This window comes from Lingula anatina, chromosome 7 (genome assembly GCF_051362555.1).
Source record: "Lingula anatina isolate TDL-2025a chromosome 7, LinAna3.0, whole genome shotgun sequence".
In the NCBI taxonomy this organism is placed as follows: domain Eukaryota; kingdom Metazoa; phylum Brachiopoda; class Lingulata; order Lingulida; family Lingulidae; genus Lingula; species Lingula anatina.
In genome coordinates this window covers 21,329,808-21,347,624 of record NC_141773.1, presented here as the reverse complement: position 1 = coordinate 21,347,624, position 17,817 = coordinate 21,329,808, and the positions used below count along the sequence as shown (strand labels likewise).

Here is a 17,817-nt window from a genome sequence, read left to right as displayed (position 1 = left end):
TCAGGGTTATGAGACATTGAACGCGGCTGAAGGCGATGCATGATAAAAGACGGTTAGTATAAGCTGCATTGATTCACCGATCCCTAATAGGGAAGAAATAGAAAATTGAATTAATGAATTGCGCCGCATATCATCCGCAAATTTCCGTATAATTCTTCCCTAATGAAAAATTATGTTGACACTCCGAGATGAAATGGACGCGATACATCTGCGACCGCTTCTCCGGGAGCACTGGCTTCGCTTGGGAGCTTCAGTACGTTTCACGGTAACACGGTAACATCGGGTACCTCGATTTCGGTTTCACACGGTTGAAAAGACAGAAGCTTTAAACTCGCAGAACTGACAAGGACATAAGTGGCATCTGAACCCCTAAATACTTGTATATTTCTGGCTGCACGTCATTTTATAGAGGCTGCTGTGTCGATAAATTCCATGGTCTTTAAATATTTTTTGTCCGTAACTGTTTTGAAAACGTGATATTTGAAGAAAAGTTATTTTTGTCTTTTTTGATTTCCACATTATCAAGACGAAACGTTCTTCAATTCGGTTATCACACGTCAACATATTAGTCGATTAACAATCTCAGATTCTACAAATACCAAATCGATGACGATGTTATTCGTAAACACGGTTTATTTGTAAAAAGTGATTTTTACAAAAGGAAAGTCTTGTATTTACACCCCTTTCACAAAATGGAAAAAAAACGAAAAAGAAAAATAGAAGAATTCAGCCTTCTTAGTACAAACTCCTGAAGCAAGCGCTGTGTTCAGAGTTTCATGTATTTTTCCGCTAATCGGATAATAGACAAGTGCTTTATTTTAGTAAGAGATGGCCAGTTTTAAACTTAGTGCAAATGCACATGCATCCAAACTGCAACCACCAGAAAAAAACAGCAGCTATCTGATGGTCGAGTGCTGCCTCCGCTAGGGGGTGAAAAGTTATGCTCTTATTAAAGTATGTTCAACGTGCAGCTACCGGAGCAACGGAGAGCGCCCACTTTGAAATCAGGTTGTTGTTCACCGAGTTATCGTAAACGAGGCGGTGATCGGTGATTAATTCGCTCCCACCTGGCGCTGTGGCGGAGACGATATGACATCCCTCTTCAGCCATACGCACCTCGCCGAGATAAGATGTGAATTATGTGACGTCACGTGGTGATTGGAGTCAGAGGTCAAATGCTTATACTCTGGTGTCGAGTTATTAATACCACGGATAAAATGTTATGATCGTTTTGTTAAACTTTTGCTTGTGAACAACCAACTGCTAAATATTTACAAAGTAATTAGAAGAACAGTCCTACCTAGGCCTTGTTAGTGTTGATGATTATTTCCATCCACAGTTAAAACTATTATTTGATCTTGGACATAATAACGAATTTATTATTATGTCAAAGATTTGATGAAGTTCTTGTAGCAATGTAGCTGCAAATTGAATGCCATATGTGAGAGAGGCATGGGCTAAAATTGTTGAGATAAAATTATTGAAAATCCAACATGATTTCTTAAAGACATTTCAGCTCTGCTTCTTGTCCCTTGTATATCATGACCTGTAATTTGTAGGAATTTTTATTAATTCATTTCCTTGTTTTTCACCTCCGTATTACAAACATTTAACTTCGGAAGCTACATGTAAAACCAGAGGAAACACACTGAGATTTGTATTTTTCATACAAATTATTATTTCAGCAACACCAACTTTCACAATCAGCAGATTAGAAAAACACAGCAGTTAACTACATCACGGATTCAAATTAGTCAAGACCAATAGGTTTCTAGGAAGAACTGTCACTGTTGTGTCACAAAATTTTAAAAAGAAAAAATTCCACAAGTCTAAAATGACAACAGTGACCCGAACAAGTAGAGGGAAGAAAAATACATTATCCGTTGAGATACTCTGACGCACGTAATGCTTTCTTTTTGACAAATAATTGGTAATATGAACAAAATATAGACTGGCATTACGTGATATGGAATTTGGTATATCCTTGAGCGCATCTCTGAATACATTCACAACGTCATGGACCGATTTGAGAGCTTTTGGTAGTACACCTATATTTTACCCTGCAAAAATATTTTCAAACCAACATTTTCTAATCACAAAATTAACTTGAAGCAGCCATGTGCCGCAGGCATCTATGTAATGCACTGTGTATTTAGATCGCACAAGTTCCCTGAAAGTTACCTCTCCTTGACACATATGACGTTAAAAATTGTTGCCATGGCGATTATCCAAGGAAGTCATAACCCGTTGTGAGTAAAGAAATTAAAGAATTCTGATCTCGTGTAAGAAACATGACGCAAAATATGAAACGTTTACATTGAACACAGACTAACGTGACTCACTCGTGAACTAGTGTAACTATATTACAAATTTACAACCTCACTTTTGTCAGATACTTTACGATTAGAATGTCATGGAACAGATGCAACATGCACCAACAGTTATACCTGTGTGTTGCCTCAAAAAGGGAGACAACTTGTCGTGTCTTTCTCATGTCGGAACACAAATCACGACTGCAAATTTTTACTAACCAATACCCGTTCAAATTATTCAGTCTTGAAGATGTTTATAATAGTTGAATTCATACCTTGAAACTGAACCGCAGAATTCATTACATTATGCCTTTCAAGTTACGTAAAAACAGATGTGGACTTAGTATGATATTACATATGTACGTGTAAATGGTACATGCACGTATGACGTCACATATTATAATTTATCAAATGAAAATGTTATTATGACGTCACAATATTTTATCGAATAAATATAAAACTAACACGTCACATACTTCACGTTATCGAATAAATATGTAACTATGGCGTCATAAAATCCACTTTCTCCAATAAATATGTAACTATGACCTCGCATATTTTACTTTATCCAATAAATAACAAGCCAATGTATATTTACATGTTTGAATATCGTCAATGAGATCCCTTTCCTTTTTCACCTGCAGTGTTTGTCTCCATTCCTGGAGTCTGAAGGTGTTCCGGTTTTCTTACCACTCCCCCCGCTAACTTCCTCGTGTGGAATTCTAATCGTCTTGTTATTCGAGCTATTTGATTTGGAGCCAACGTGGTCCGCTAGTTTTGTGACTTCTCTGTCTCCTTTGTCGGTTTTGTTCAATTCTTGCTGCTTGGTTTTTGTTTCCACGACTGCTTTCTTGGAGCGTTTCCATTTCATTCGCCGATTTTGGAACCAAATTTTAACCTGAAAAAAAAATTATATATTTTAGTCATTGCTTGCTGAAAGAGACACGCTTCTGTTGAAAAGTTGTGTTGGTTGTAAAACTTGATCTTATTTCGTTCTAAAATATTCTATAAAAGTACATGCGAATTTTTCTTGAAAAAAAAAGCCGGAAAAGACATAGTGATGCGCAACAAAATAAATCTCGCAAATAGGTGAAAGATAAACGGAAAGCATTCTGCACACAGAAAACTTATGGAAAAGTTTGTATTTCTGTTTTTTTTCTTTCCTCTTGTCTGTGAAAGGACTATTTGACATCTTTGATGAGCATGTTTTAGACCAAAGGTAAAAAACTGCTAGAACAACCTGGTAGAGGGTAATTCAAATCCAGGCTCTGGGCTTAAATAACTTTAGAATACTCTCTTATCACTGAATGCTCTTGTTAAACACGCATGCTATACTTGCTGGGTTATGGTCAATATAAAATGTACATCTATGGAAATAAATAAATAAATAAATAAATAAATAAATAAAGATGTTTACCAAGTTCTCGAATGGGACGCATAACTTCGAGACTTGAGGAGCAGCCATTACTCGCGCTCAGTATGTCTAACTTTTGTTGTTTTAAAAAAGTTGTGCCAATCGTTTATCTACCCCTACTAAATATACCCTCCAATAATAACAACAGGGTAACTGAGAGAAGATCATGGAATCACGTCCCACTGTGTCACTCATACAAAGCCGGGATCAGCGGTAATTGCGCGCACCTGTGTTATCTGTGAAGCTAGGGGGAGAACAGTGTTGACAGAGCTCAGGGGATCTGCCGGTGTGATACGCTAGTTTACCTTGAAATGAGGCGACAATCATTGCACAGATCCGGGATAAACTTTGATGAGGGCGGCATAGCTTGGAATCCCTTGTCGAACCTTTGTTGACTGTTTCTCACAGTACATCGCTTGTTTGCCAACGGGGATTCCTTCACGCTTTTTTATATGGGAGAATAAACTTTTTCATGGGTGCTTATTTGTTTCATTTTTTTCATGTTTCTCATTTCACACTGAGCCTATATGCTATTGTACTGAGATCATATACCTATCTTTTTCACATTTTTTTTTTTTTTTTTTTTTTTTTGTGCAACTGCCACATGTCTTACGGGAAAATGTTTACTGTGCACCTGCAGGTAGAGTAGTGAACTAATCACAGCACGGGTGGTTACATAGTCGGTGATCTACACTACTGTTTATATACAGAGTATAAAAACTGCATGTCGCAGCGTGTTAATAATTCTGAAATCCCGTCATTCCATTTCTACATTAAAAAAAATAAAAAAAAAACTGAAGTACTAACTGCTGTGAAGAACGCCCCCGCATCGCCAAAAATAGACAAGACAAGATTGAAGAATGATAATAAAAAACATACCTGAGTCTCCGTGAGACAGAGAGACGTCGCAACCTCAAATCGCTTTGGTCTAGAAAGATATTTGTTCATTTTAAACTGTCGTTCTAATTCTAATAGTTGTTGACTGGTGAACGCTGTTCGTGGTCGCCGAGTTTTGCCAAGCAGGCTCGTCGGGGAGTTTCCTGAAATGCATTAAAATACACCAGTTGAACGCATGACGCTTTGTTATGCTGAAGCGGTACATTTTTCGTTGTATATTGCAACTTTTACCTGAGTTTTGAAACCCGACTCAGTAAACTTCTTCAGTCTCAAATTTTCAGTTGCCCGCTTGTCGCAAATAATAATGGAAGATTGAAAACGAAGAAGTTAGCATGCGGTGGACCCGAATCTCTGGTTGTGAAATTAAATATATTAAATTTTGAATAATTTGAAATAAACAGTGAATAGTGAACATGATGAGTGGTTAAGTAAAATAGAATTACGGCTTTGAATAACGTTCTGTGTTTCTGAAAATGGAAATACAAATATCAAACAATTAAGGAAAATAAACGGAAAAACTATTACATTTGCTGTGAAAATGGGAAGCGAGATAAGGTCATGTTTCTCTTTCAGTGCATCACGTTCGATCCATTTCACCATTCCCTTTGCTTTACAACGATAACTCGCATATTGACGAAGACCCGAAGTCATAGAGCAGCCCGATAATAAGGCGGTAACACAGATGTCTTCCATACTAGAACATCATAATCTAATTCCTGATTTTTCATGTCTGCAACCCTAGGATATGGAGAGGCCTCTTGACGCTCAATCTGACACTTAACGACTTGTAATTCCCACTGCATTATTCGTGCGAACAAATTAAATTAGCATAGAACTGTGGGAAGGGGGAACATCTTTTTCTATTTAATCATCACTTAAATTTCTAATAAGATCGGATCAAAACAAGGGCTCGGTTCCGTTAATCAGTTAAGTCGAGCTCGAGGGACCAGGAAAAGTCAAGAGAGACCGGACTCTTATTAATTAGAATAAGTTTTATTCTGCCTTTCTACTATACATACAGGGTGGCCCTGGTCAAGCGCTCGTCAGCCCTGAATCTGACTCGTAAGTCACTCATTATGGTTATCCATGTCCCAGAGCCTAATGTTTCACAATGTGGCGGCGCGTGAGGATGATTAGTTGACAATTGCCTATTTTAAGCTCTGTAACAAATCAATACACACTTCTAATGGAAGTAATAGAGGAGTTAATCATGGCCTACTCGGAGAATGGCGCGCACGCTCTCCTTAGATTTACTTGCGCATTTTCATTGCTGCCAAGTTGCTTAATTAATTGTTGGTAATTCCACAGCGTTCTCTGCTATGGCCTGTCTTAGATTTTTTTTTTTTAGAAAACAGCAATTAAGCTGATTGGCTTCGTTATCCCGTAGTTAAGAAGGATAAATGCGAATTTCAAAAACGCAGAGAGATTTGATCAAACTACATATTGTGAATTAATAAAGATGAATGGCAGAGAACGCGCAGGCATGCCCCGTAGAGTACTCCGTTTTCCTAATTGGGCACTGTTTGTTTCGGATTAAGTAGCAGTAGAGGTTTTAATACTTGAAGAGAAACTGGCAAGGTGTTCCTTTTCACCGCCCACGACCTCACTCCCCCCCCCCCCCCTCTCTCTCTCTTTCTCCCATCTTGATAATTTCTGGACCAACGTTATCTTTCATTTATGTTTAAATAATGCCTCCAGTTTCAAAATTGCCAAGCCTATTTTCTATTTTGGCGGTGTAAGTAATGCTCCGCACACCACGCAATTTGTTTCTAACGGCGTATATACTGTAACGGTAAATAAAAGTAAATATTCGTTGTTTGATTTTTATCTAAAAATATTTATAGTTGTATATATTTGTGTAACAGATACACCAAAAAAATTAATAATTTCCTCCTCTAAGCATGACAACACTATAAACTAACACAAAAAGGACAATCGTGTTCATACAATGTAATCTTGTTAACATGAAAACATGCAACAGTGCTAGCGAAAAAATAATCGAATGAAATGGAATAATTTTTTTAATGAAAATGAAAATGAATGCAATAAAAAAATGAAAGGCAACAAGATGGGGAAAAAGGAAAATAGTTGGCCCATTTGAGGCGGCTAAAAAGTTATCCAAAATGTAGTATGTGTACTGGAAAGCCTAACTGTCGGTACACAATATGTGCGAAGACGTGCTACATAAAGAGACATTTAAATATGCTCCCATAAAATCAGATTCCATGTTATTACCGCCATTTTCTTAAAATTTATTTTTCTGGCGCGTGGAATTTAAAGCAAATTCATAATTTTGCCCAATAGACTTCTATGTATATCTATGACTCAATGGCACAAAGAGCAAATTATTCCAGTGAATAACGGAACCAATTACTGACATAGATATCAAAGTGAACCACACTTAATCCAATAAAACCACTTCTTCTTTTAATTACCACATTAAGAAGTATGGCAAGTGTAGTGAATGAAACCTGGCCTTCTGTCCTACGCATGGTCTATGCAATGAATATTTGCTTACGTTTTGTTCCTCCGCAAACCGCGGAAGTTTTTAATGAGCCTATATAGCTACGCTCTATTTTATACTCATATTTTACCACTCTTAAGAGGAGCGCATAAAAATTATCTTAGATTAAGTGGTAATTAACAACGTAGTATCCGGGAAATTAAGAGGGTGGAAGCGTTTGTGTCAACTAAAACGCTGAGGTCCCCTTCAAGGCGTGAGAAGAACACTAGTTGTGTAGAGAGGACGATGTTTGTTCTGGGTTGTCGACTTTTTAGCCTAAGAGGTTTATTGGCACTGATTCCGTGCGCAGAAACGGTAAAGGTTTTATTAATGTGGTGGAAATTGAGTCCTTAATTTTTCCTTATTGAACTGAGGTCAAAATCGTTGTAAATTGGAAGGACGATGATTGTTATGTGTTTGTTATTAAAAATATTGTAAGTTATAACTGATCCTTCGATCTGAAATAAACATTCAAATAACCGATGAGTATGAATTTGATCCACAAAATGCACCGACGAAGTTTTGAACACTGATTTATTATCCAAAAACAAATTTAAGTATTTCATAAAAGTGTATTATTTTTGGAGTTAATGATCTCCGTGAAGTGCATCTCTCTTCGGCACTTAACTGGACATTACTTCTTACTTGAAGCGCTAATCATTTGCAATTTTTGAAGCCAGATATCAAAACTAATTCACATTTGATTTAATAATCGTTTAAAATTATATCAATAACGATAGGCAATGCTGTCATCGTGTCCACAACTGCATATAACTAGTAAACAATTTATGCGAAGAAAAATACTAATTTAGCAACTAAAACAAAATTAACAAAGTCACAATTTTGGGAGAAAATCCATACCTACCACGAAGTAATATGGAATGTCTTCTTATGACCGACGACTGATATGAATATATTTGATTATATTTACCTAGAGTCAATGTTGATATCTAATTTTGTATACTTTAGATAGTCAACGCATCTTCTATCTATAATTAAATGTCGTATCTTCCTCTGGTTAACATTTGAGTTCAAAACTACCGCGCGTATCATGTTTAGTTAAAATTCCAGTTTATCAGCGAGCATCCTTTAAATTATTTTACGTCAATCAAAAATTATGACACCGTTGATTTTGAGTTCTGAAAACAACGTATGACATTGTATACCTATCTTTGAGCAATGTTCCAGAAAACGGGAAATGATTTGCAAATGATAGAGAAATTTGTTTAATAAACGTAAACAAATAGAACACTGTGTCCATAAGAAGGACTGTCTTAAGAAAAAAAATTCACTGTTCAAGCATAAAACTATCAAAACGATCAAAAGCCATTTTTGAAAAACGAGCTCTAGATATTTTAACATTCTTGATTATAAAATAAACTGGATAAAGTGACATGGTCTTATGCTAGGGCGGGGGACATTTCAGTACATACTTTATGGGGTGCTTCATCTTATCAATCCACCAGCAATAAATATTTCAGGGAGCGTATTAACGATAATCTAGAATTTGGCAAAGTGATATTGTGGCAGTTGGTTTTGCCATGGGACAGGAACATCCCTGATAAAAGATATTTGTTTTACATATAAAAAAACAATTAAATACACTGTATTTCAAAAACAGTATATAAAATTTAAAGAATCAACAAAACATAGGATCTCGTTAAGCCAATCAGCAAATGAGAAAAATTCTAACAGGAAAATCTAGCAAAACGTGACTCAACCTGTTCAGGAAATTTAATGGTCAACGTTTTTACCAAAAGGCAAGTACTTAAGTGTACGTATCTTATTCTTTACATTAAAAATATTTCTTTTATTCATATTTGTTTTTCCATCTATAGAATTCAATATAACCCAGCATCAACAATAAAGATAAAAACACAACAAGCGTGATTGCCCATAGAAGCCAATGTGTTCATCTTATGAGGCCAAATTTGGCAGAATTATGATCCATTAGAGAATTAACGAGGCAGTGATGACTTTATACACATGAACATTGCACAATACAAACACTTGGTTGTAAATAGTTTTAGTTAGATACTTAAGTTACAGTCCAGCAAATAACAGCACTTGGAAAAGTCGTAAAATACTTATCTATGTTGGCTTAGGGTCTCAATACACGTGCATGGCCCTTAAACGTGACCGCAGAGGACGCGTTTAACGGCGAGAAAAGAAATTAATTTTAACGATAAAGTCTGCAGTACTACAAAACTGACAAAATAAATTTCTGTTTACTGCTTGATTTCAAATTTAACACCATTTGTTAGTAATATGAGTCATATTAGTCATATTTGCCTTAGGACCTTTTGGCACTAGTGCATGTATTACTAATGTCCCGATTGTTTCATGTTTTATCTGACTGGATTATAAGAAAATGAAAAATCGAGACCATTAGCCATCGAAGAAAATCTTCGAAAAATTAATTAGGATATAAGTCAAATATGAATACATTGATGTTGCCACCGTTTGAAGAAAAAATTCTTCATCTCATACTGAATATTTCCATTACCTTTGGTATGTATGTAAGACTGGAAATTTTATGTAATAATTTCTAAAATTTTCATGGCAGCTAATTATTACACCTTTGTCGGGTGGCATCCTTCCCCGAACCTGGGGAGGTGGTAATGTAAACCTAAACACCCTGGTAAATCTCCTGGTTGTAAGGACAGAATAGTGAACGTTCATTTCCAACCAAAGAGACTAAATCAGAACTCATACTGATCAAAATTTCAGTCAAAACTTTTAATCTACATTTAAACAATGATTAAATCGTCCTTTCACAAAGAAGTAAAATATTTGCAAGGCCTATTGAATTTTTTCGAAGCGAAACTTAACTTCAAAATCAAGGGACGGAAAATGGCAGTAAGCACATCATACTTGCGTACTGTAATCCTTGATAATCAATTTAAAGTAAGAGATGCTTCTTGATATTACAAATAATTATTGTTCTTTCCATAAAAAAGCAATCAAAGACCATTACATTTGGAATTGGTAATAGAAAATATTTAAAAAAGTTAAAAGCAGAATACGTTCACAAAAATGTGTTTGGAGACGCACGAGTTTATTTTGTACCAAAAGATTATCAACGGGAAAAGGAATTCTAGAGACTTGGATTTTTACAAATCCTAAATGAAAAAAATAAGTGAACCTGAATATATTCGAAACTTTAAACCAAGAAAAAAATGTTTTCATATCATTTACAGTGAAATATGGGCGATAAGAAAAATATAAGAAATCACGGAATATCTTTTTACTTCGACGACACCCCGTAAAATCACAACACACCTTTCTCTTGAACCAAAACGCCAGGAAAATAAATACCAAACGTAAAAAAAATCACCAGAAAATAGCTCTCAAAGCAAGCCAAAATTGGAAACGATCACAAGACTTAATAAAACGAAACTGCTCCGTACCATCCCCCAACTCACCGTTATAATCTGTGACCCGAGGCATGAAGAGCCCGTTCTGGGCCGCCCTCGCCCACCATTCCAACTGGAGATTCTGAGACGCCTGCGCCATCTTGTACAGCTGTTCCACCGGGGTATGGAACGCACTGCCGTTGAGTGAAACGCCTCCCGATGACGAAGGGGGGTGGCCGCTGGGCATACCCTGGGGTCCCGGGGGAGATTGGCCGTTAAAGGGGAACATATGGTGGCCCAGGTAGAACCCGGCCGGTAGAAAGCCCGGGGAGCCCTGCTGGGGGATTCCTAAGTTGGGGTTTAGAGGGAGAAGTCCTGGACGAGGAATGAACCCGGACTGAGGTGAGCAGCTCTCCTTGTCCGAGTCTGAGTCCATGCCCACTCCACCCCCTCGTGACATTGTCTCCCTCGGGTTCTGCGGTGACGACCCCCGGGAGCTGGAGGCGTTGGATCTTGGGCTTGTCCTCCCGTGACCAGTCAAGTGGTCTGGACTGTCCATGTCGTAGGTTGTAACGTCCACTTCCACTTCCTTAGGACTGCGTCCGGCCAGTCCTGAGTGCCCCTTGTCGGACTTCGCTAGCAAAGCGTCTATACTAAACGATTTGGGTTTTTCCATCATATTGTAGGTGTCGGTAGGTAACACTTTCTGCTTTATATCGCACTTGTTTTTGAAGTTTTTATAATGTTTATGAACGAGTAGAACTTTTGTCGTTTTCCTCGCACTGAAGTTTGGTTATTCGCCTTGCTGTCTTCATGAGCAGGTGGAGAAAGCATAGAAATTGTCCCATAATACGAGAAAATTAATTTTAAATGGATTATACTGAAATTATCCGAGGCATTCTCCTTTCAAACGACGAAGGCTATCTCATCCCCGTCACACAAATCACAGTGCCCGCACAGAAATGCAATAATTTTACCTGCTACCGCACGCTGCGCAGTGCGCAAAAAATTTGCACAAGTTTGCCCTCAAAATAACTTCAGTATAACTTTGTATAGGAACACCATGTCACATTTCAACTGTCCCTCAAAGTGTTGACCAAATAATGCCTTTATCTCACTTGCCCTATTTATTGGCGGCCATCATAGCGCGAGAAATTTCTGAATGAATCAAACGATTTGATTGGCTTAACGCTAATTGGTATCTATATCCAAAGATAGAACGAAGGCGTTGATTTGTGGAATGTGTTGAATACCTTTTCTGCGTGCCATATCATGAAACTACTCGGTTAGCTTCTGGGGTGGGTTTTATCGCGTATTAATTCGGGATGAATTTACAAAGCAGGCTTTTATTAATCTGTTTGTATAAACTGTTGGTCCGCTTGTCTTAGCGATAGTTACATGTTACAACCTATAGCCAGGACTCGCACCTCAAAGATTTCTCTCGGCGGCAAAATAACACAGAGATTTCTTAGTCGGCTTTTAAAAATACGTTTTTCACTTTTTTAAACTTTCAATTGAGGATTTGAAAAATTGGTCGAGCAGTGAATGGTCTTCTTTCTCAATTTTATATCTCCAACCTTGCAAAAGTGTTTTGAAGTACCAAAAGCCTGTTTCCTTCGCCTGCCATTCCTACACGGCCAAATTGCTCTATTTGATTTAAGCGATGAAAATACTTAACGTGCTTAAACTCTCAATGCAATAACATATTTGTCAAGTTTTTGTATTTCTTAGCATACTATTTTTTCTTCAGAGGAAGTTACATTTCAACTGTTAAAGTAAATGTAGTGTCATGTTTGTTGTTTGCCTACTACAGTAGTCTGGCCATGGTTTACAATTTGTCATATTCGTTTTCTTCAATCACCATAATTCAACCATGTCTTTCAATATCCCTTTGTCAAAATTCAAAACAGACATCAGTTACTGTTCGCTTTAAAGCGTATATTCTAAGTTTGATGCGACATTTAGATATTAACCAAAGTATACACTGAAATAAGATTAAGATTCAAACAACAGACTAACAGGCAAACAAGATAAACTCAAAAATATTGTTCTCAGTTAACGCTGTCGATGTACTATTGTTTGAATAAAAAGAAATCATGTTTAAGCATGCATGTTTTAGAGTATCGTCGCTGTAATTGTAATTGTAAATTATACCCTGTAATATATATATCAAAAATTACGCAAAGATGACGAATTTTACTTCAGAATTTCTATGCAGGGACAAGGTAAGATTATGATACAAATACACCAAGAGCAAATGGGGGCATTTCCAAAGTCATTCAGTTAGGACTTGATACATAGATGATATAATCCCATTTTGGCGTAGGAGTTATTTCTTCTGGCGTAGATATGTATGAAGAAAATATAAATAATATAGTCTCCTTCTGAGTATGACGAATCCACACGTTTCGGTCACATGAAACAAAGGGTAAATACTTCTACAAATAATTAATAATATGTGCACATCTCGTATCAAGCTTAATTTTCTGATAAGGAGATAACCAAACGACAAGCTCACAATAGACGATATAGGTTATGTAACGAGTCGTGTTAACAATACCTAACACTAACCAAATATGGTACATAGTACCTGTATTATTTGATTACTTGAACGTAGCAGCATAGTATTGAGCCTGTTGTTTAAATCTAAAGTGCATTGTCCAATAAATCTTATCTTTTTATATTCGTATACATATGTATATAATTGTCATTATCATTCATCGTCACAGTGCTATCTGCAATGTTTACTGTTATAAATGAAGTGATAATTCAGATTTAAGAGAAAAAATCGTTTAAAGGGCTACCTTTCTTGTAGTTATGGCTTTTATTCATTGTTTAAAAAATATTTTGAACGCGTAATGTTTAATTTTTGGTTGAATTTCACCTTTTAATTTGTGAAGTTTATAAGTCACCTAGTAAAATTCAGAAATCATTTTCGGAGAAAAAACATGTTATTTAAGTACAAGTTTATGGAAATTGAAGTGTTTCAAAAAATCAAAACAAGTAAAAAAAAACGACAAAAAAGCTATCCTCTAAATGCCATACATATGAACACATGAATAATAAAATGAATACACGAAACTGAATTAAATATGAACAACGTTTTATATTTCCGAAACAACGAAAGGAAATTCTCAAAAAAGGCTATCGAATGCCCCAGAAAAAAATTACCAATTTTAGGAGAAATGTATTATTGAAACTATCTAGTACAACGACCCCATTCCCACAGATTTTAGATCGATCTATCCCTATGGGGAGTCTCACTAGATTATTGTCAGCATAGCCGGTTTAAGCGTCTGACCCGCCAACTAGAAGCCGTAAGGGGGTAATTAATTGTCGTGCGCGCTCGGCTGACTGCAATTTAGCGTGCACCCCCAGGGAGTTAGGTCTATCCGGATGGATCGATCTAAATCTCTGGGAATGCACTCCAAGTCCCTCCTGAAGAGCACCCCACAACACACGATTAAGTCCGCATTCAGCGCCGCGTCAGGGGGAGAAGAGATAGCGAATAATTATAAAAGGATTACTTCATAATTCCAGTATTATAATGGACTTGTGTTACCTTATCGTAATCCAGTCTCCTTTCTGAAGATACGGAGATAATAAAATCATTAAATTAGTGGCAGGTGGAAGAGGGACTTACGACGATAAACCTTGGCTAGGGGCAATTGTTTAATTCATTGAACCCGCTATAAGAGGGGGATTGTTCAATTAAGGATTTTAAGGAGCCGATCCATGGTGCTCATGTTTAATGTTGTCAATGAAGTAATGAATTTAATTCGTAGACAATTACATTGTTTCGGTATCTCTATTAAAGGCGACCTCGTGAGTTAAAACAATGGAAATTAGTCGTGGTGAAGTTTTATAGTATGGTGCTGAAAGCGTATTGATGATTTTTGATCAGTTTTAATAGCAGGGTTATTTTCTCCTGTTTGTCATAGTTGACTGTTTTCTTTATTTCGATCTTCAAATATGCAGCGTGTATGTACATGTAATATCCTCACTGGGAGATGCAGTTGTATTTTTTTTATTTATCAAACAATTTTCTAAATTTAGTGAAAAATTACAAAAAATTAAACCAGTAAAATCGATTATACATGTACATAAGATTGTTAAAATTATTGCAACTCACAAAACAACTGAAAACATCATCCAAAGCTCAAGTTTTCATGTCCTGGCTGTGAGTGTTAGCAATCTCTGTCAATCGCGTCCTTCTTGTGTTCCCTTAATTAATTCTGATTTTGAGTCAAATACATTAACTTCGTGTCATGTGGAGCATTCTTCTTGGTATAAGGACGGGAACACGAATTGACCAATTTAAATAAAATGAGATGAACTTAATGAGCTAGCGCACAAAAACTGAGCGTTCCAAAATCTAATAAAAGTGGGCAATATGGTGAGTACATATCGGTTATTACTGCAGCGAAATCACCCTAATATCAAACAATTTATATAATTGATGAGGTGCTAAAACGGCTAAATCTAGTATACATGACAAAATCGCACACAGCCTTTTTGTCAACCAGTGTTTAATTATATCTAATATGTAGGTAGCGATGGAGATGCCATGCCCCTGTCAATAGCAGGGAATGCCGACACGGAGAGAGTGCCAGATTGCACGTATTTTGATTGTAATGTTAGCTTTCTTGTGATAATAACAGTGGACTGTTATCTCTTTTGTTCGCTGGATACTCTGAGGCCCTCGATGTGCTTCTGTCTTATCTCCGAGTAGGACATTTTCGTAAAGTAATTAGATTGTTGTTTTTAATATCCCTGTTGAAGAAGATATCTTGTTATCATTATTGCACCAAATAATGTGCTTTATCAAGTCATCAATGTCTCTCAAAGTGCATTCCTTTGGATTTTTTATCACCATTTTCCTTTTCGTTTTTTTGTGTTAACCGGGTAACTAGTAGTCGGTATTTCAGAAAATAACGTTCTGCCATTGTCTTCTGCTGTTCACAGAATGCGAGAACTTGGAGAAGACGACGGCGTGGACAGTTGCAAGCAATTGTGCCGTCGTCGTGTCACATCTAACGCATTTAAGGCCACAGTCAAAGGAACATGACGGACTGCATACCATTTCGATTTTATTTATTGAAACTTCGAATGATGCAAACTGACGTAAATCATTTTTTTTTTTTTCATTTTCAAAATCTTTGTGACCTGCACATGCATGACTATATATTGTATACAGTATGCCACTGGTGAAATCCCATTTTAGACAGTTTATAAAACCACCTAGGCTGAATCTCAGTTTTTGTATAATGCATTGTTAACACCATCACAAACCTAGAATGTTTGCAGCCAGCTACGTTTCTAAGTACAGCTTTAAGGCATTTAACACGTAAACAAATATAACTGAATTTCTTTATGTTTAAAACAGTAAAATCTATGTTGCGTAATTTTCGCAATCAATCTTGAAACTAAAATTTTATTTTACTCACAACTTTCACGGGTATATCATTATATAATATGATGAAATGATATATTGAATTTAAACACATTTGACAACACCAAAACAATTTGATGGGTTGGAAATAATTTATTACTTTTAAACTAAATGTTTAATGTACAATCAATTAACACTACAAATGTAATGATATGATTATAAAACACAGAGAGAGAGAGAGAGAGAGAGAGAGAGAGAGAGAGAAAGAGAGAGAGGGTTCATTTCATGGTAAAGCATATCCAGGTGTCATTATATGGGCCTCCTCTCCATACATTGCCGATTGAATGCCAATAACCAATATCAACCCTGCTATACGCCCCCTCCCCCGGGTTTAATGGTGTTCTTAACAGTTCACCACTAGCAGGCACACTGACTTCAATAAAGCTTTGTATTTCGTTCAAAAATCGGTCTCTCAGGGCTCGGGAAGCTGATGGGTTCGATAGGCATCCCGCAGAAGCGCCACTCAAGCTATATTTTCATTACGCGGCGACAAACCGTTGACCGTGTCGAAGAGAAATATAGACCTAATTACATGCTTTGTTAGCAGATGCCCACTTTGAAAATGTTACCTGAAAACATCAATCTATCTCGCGCCATTCGCGGCTGCTCGAATTCTGCCGCTCGCTAATGGTAAGTGGGTCCCGGTGCTGAGTTAAATTGACCATAGATTTAAAAAACGGCGTACATTTCCCCTCCCTCTGGTGGAAATGTCCTAACACGTTACACATGAGTGATCAAAGTTTTGAAGGCTTAAAGCAGAGAACGCCGTCTCTGAGTTTAATTTAACGTTCGGATTCTGTAAGCTGCTTTTTTTCTTGTTGCAACGCTAGTGTAAGAACTGATTTTTAATTGAGTTGTACTTACAGGTTAAAGACCAATGTATAAAGACTAAAGTAGTAGGATTAATTAACCCTACAGTTTATTAGAGCGTCTCTAACTATCGATGGTATACACATTATTATTTCTTTTTAGATGTTAACGACTTTGACCTAACATGGCATCATTGACGACCAGTCTTTCATGGCCCACGCATTGATGAAACTATCACATTTATAGATTAGGGCTTAGATTAGGGTTGGATTAGGGTTGGATTACTGATTAAGGTACAGAGGGGAAGGGGGACTGCGGAGGCGGGATTCATTTAAAGTGCACAGGGCGTTTTTTTTTTTTCAACGATTCAATGGATGGAAACGGATTCTCTCTTGCAAATTCCTGAAAAATGGTTAACATGATCTGTTAATGGTTGGCAAACATAAACAACCTTAATTATGCAAAACAATAAATAAAAATATAAATAAATAAATAAATAAATAAATAAATAAAATATATATATATATATATATATATATATATATATATATATATATATATATATATATATATATATATATATATATATATATGAATGGATAGATAAATAAATAAATAAGAATATAAAGTCGTTTTGCAATTCTGTTACAAGCAGGTTACTAGTTAGTAAGTGTACAATGGCGCTATTCTCTTTAGATCTGTGGTAAGGGGTAAGAGTTTACAAAAGTCTTTTTTTTAAATATTATTAAACTAGGGAAAAAAAGAAAGAGGCTTCATTGTGATATCATGTCATTTTAGTTTAACCGATTCAGAAAAAATGATAGTAAAGTGAGACGAAATGTTTGACTTCCACGTAAAAGTACTTGGCGTTATCACGCGATGTCATTGCAATGAAAGACGCCATATCAATAGAAAATCTGTTTACTTGAATCACAGGATGAAAGCCAACGATAACAATCGTCTGGTTTTCCGGTCACAGTTCCATCAGTGCAGAGTCAAGAGAATGCAGTGTGACTGAAGCACGAGATACCGTGCTTCCACTTCCAATACCTCGATAGGCCGTTGGATTCACT

The 17,817-nt window shown here is 36.5% G+C and overlaps 1 protein-coding gene across 1 annotated transcript; it reads right to left on the bottom strand.

Annotated features, from left to right (window-relative positions):
* Positions 1-1,654: 1,654 nt before the first annotated feature.
* On the bottom strand, positions 1,655-11,599 carry LOC106158639 (uncharacterized). The gene is made up of 3 exons (XM_013534714.2): positions 10,552-11,599; positions 4,606-4,766; positions 1,655-3,210 (listed from the first exon to the last, which is right to left on the bottom strand). The coding sequence occupies exons 1-3, from the start codon at positions 11,159-11,161 to the stop codon at positions 2,947-2,949; spliced, it is 1,035 nt and encodes a 344-aa protein (XP_013390168.2). The 5' UTR covers positions 11,162-11,599; the 3' UTR covers positions 1,655-2,946.
* Positions 11,600-17,817: the final 6,218 nt, after the last annotated feature.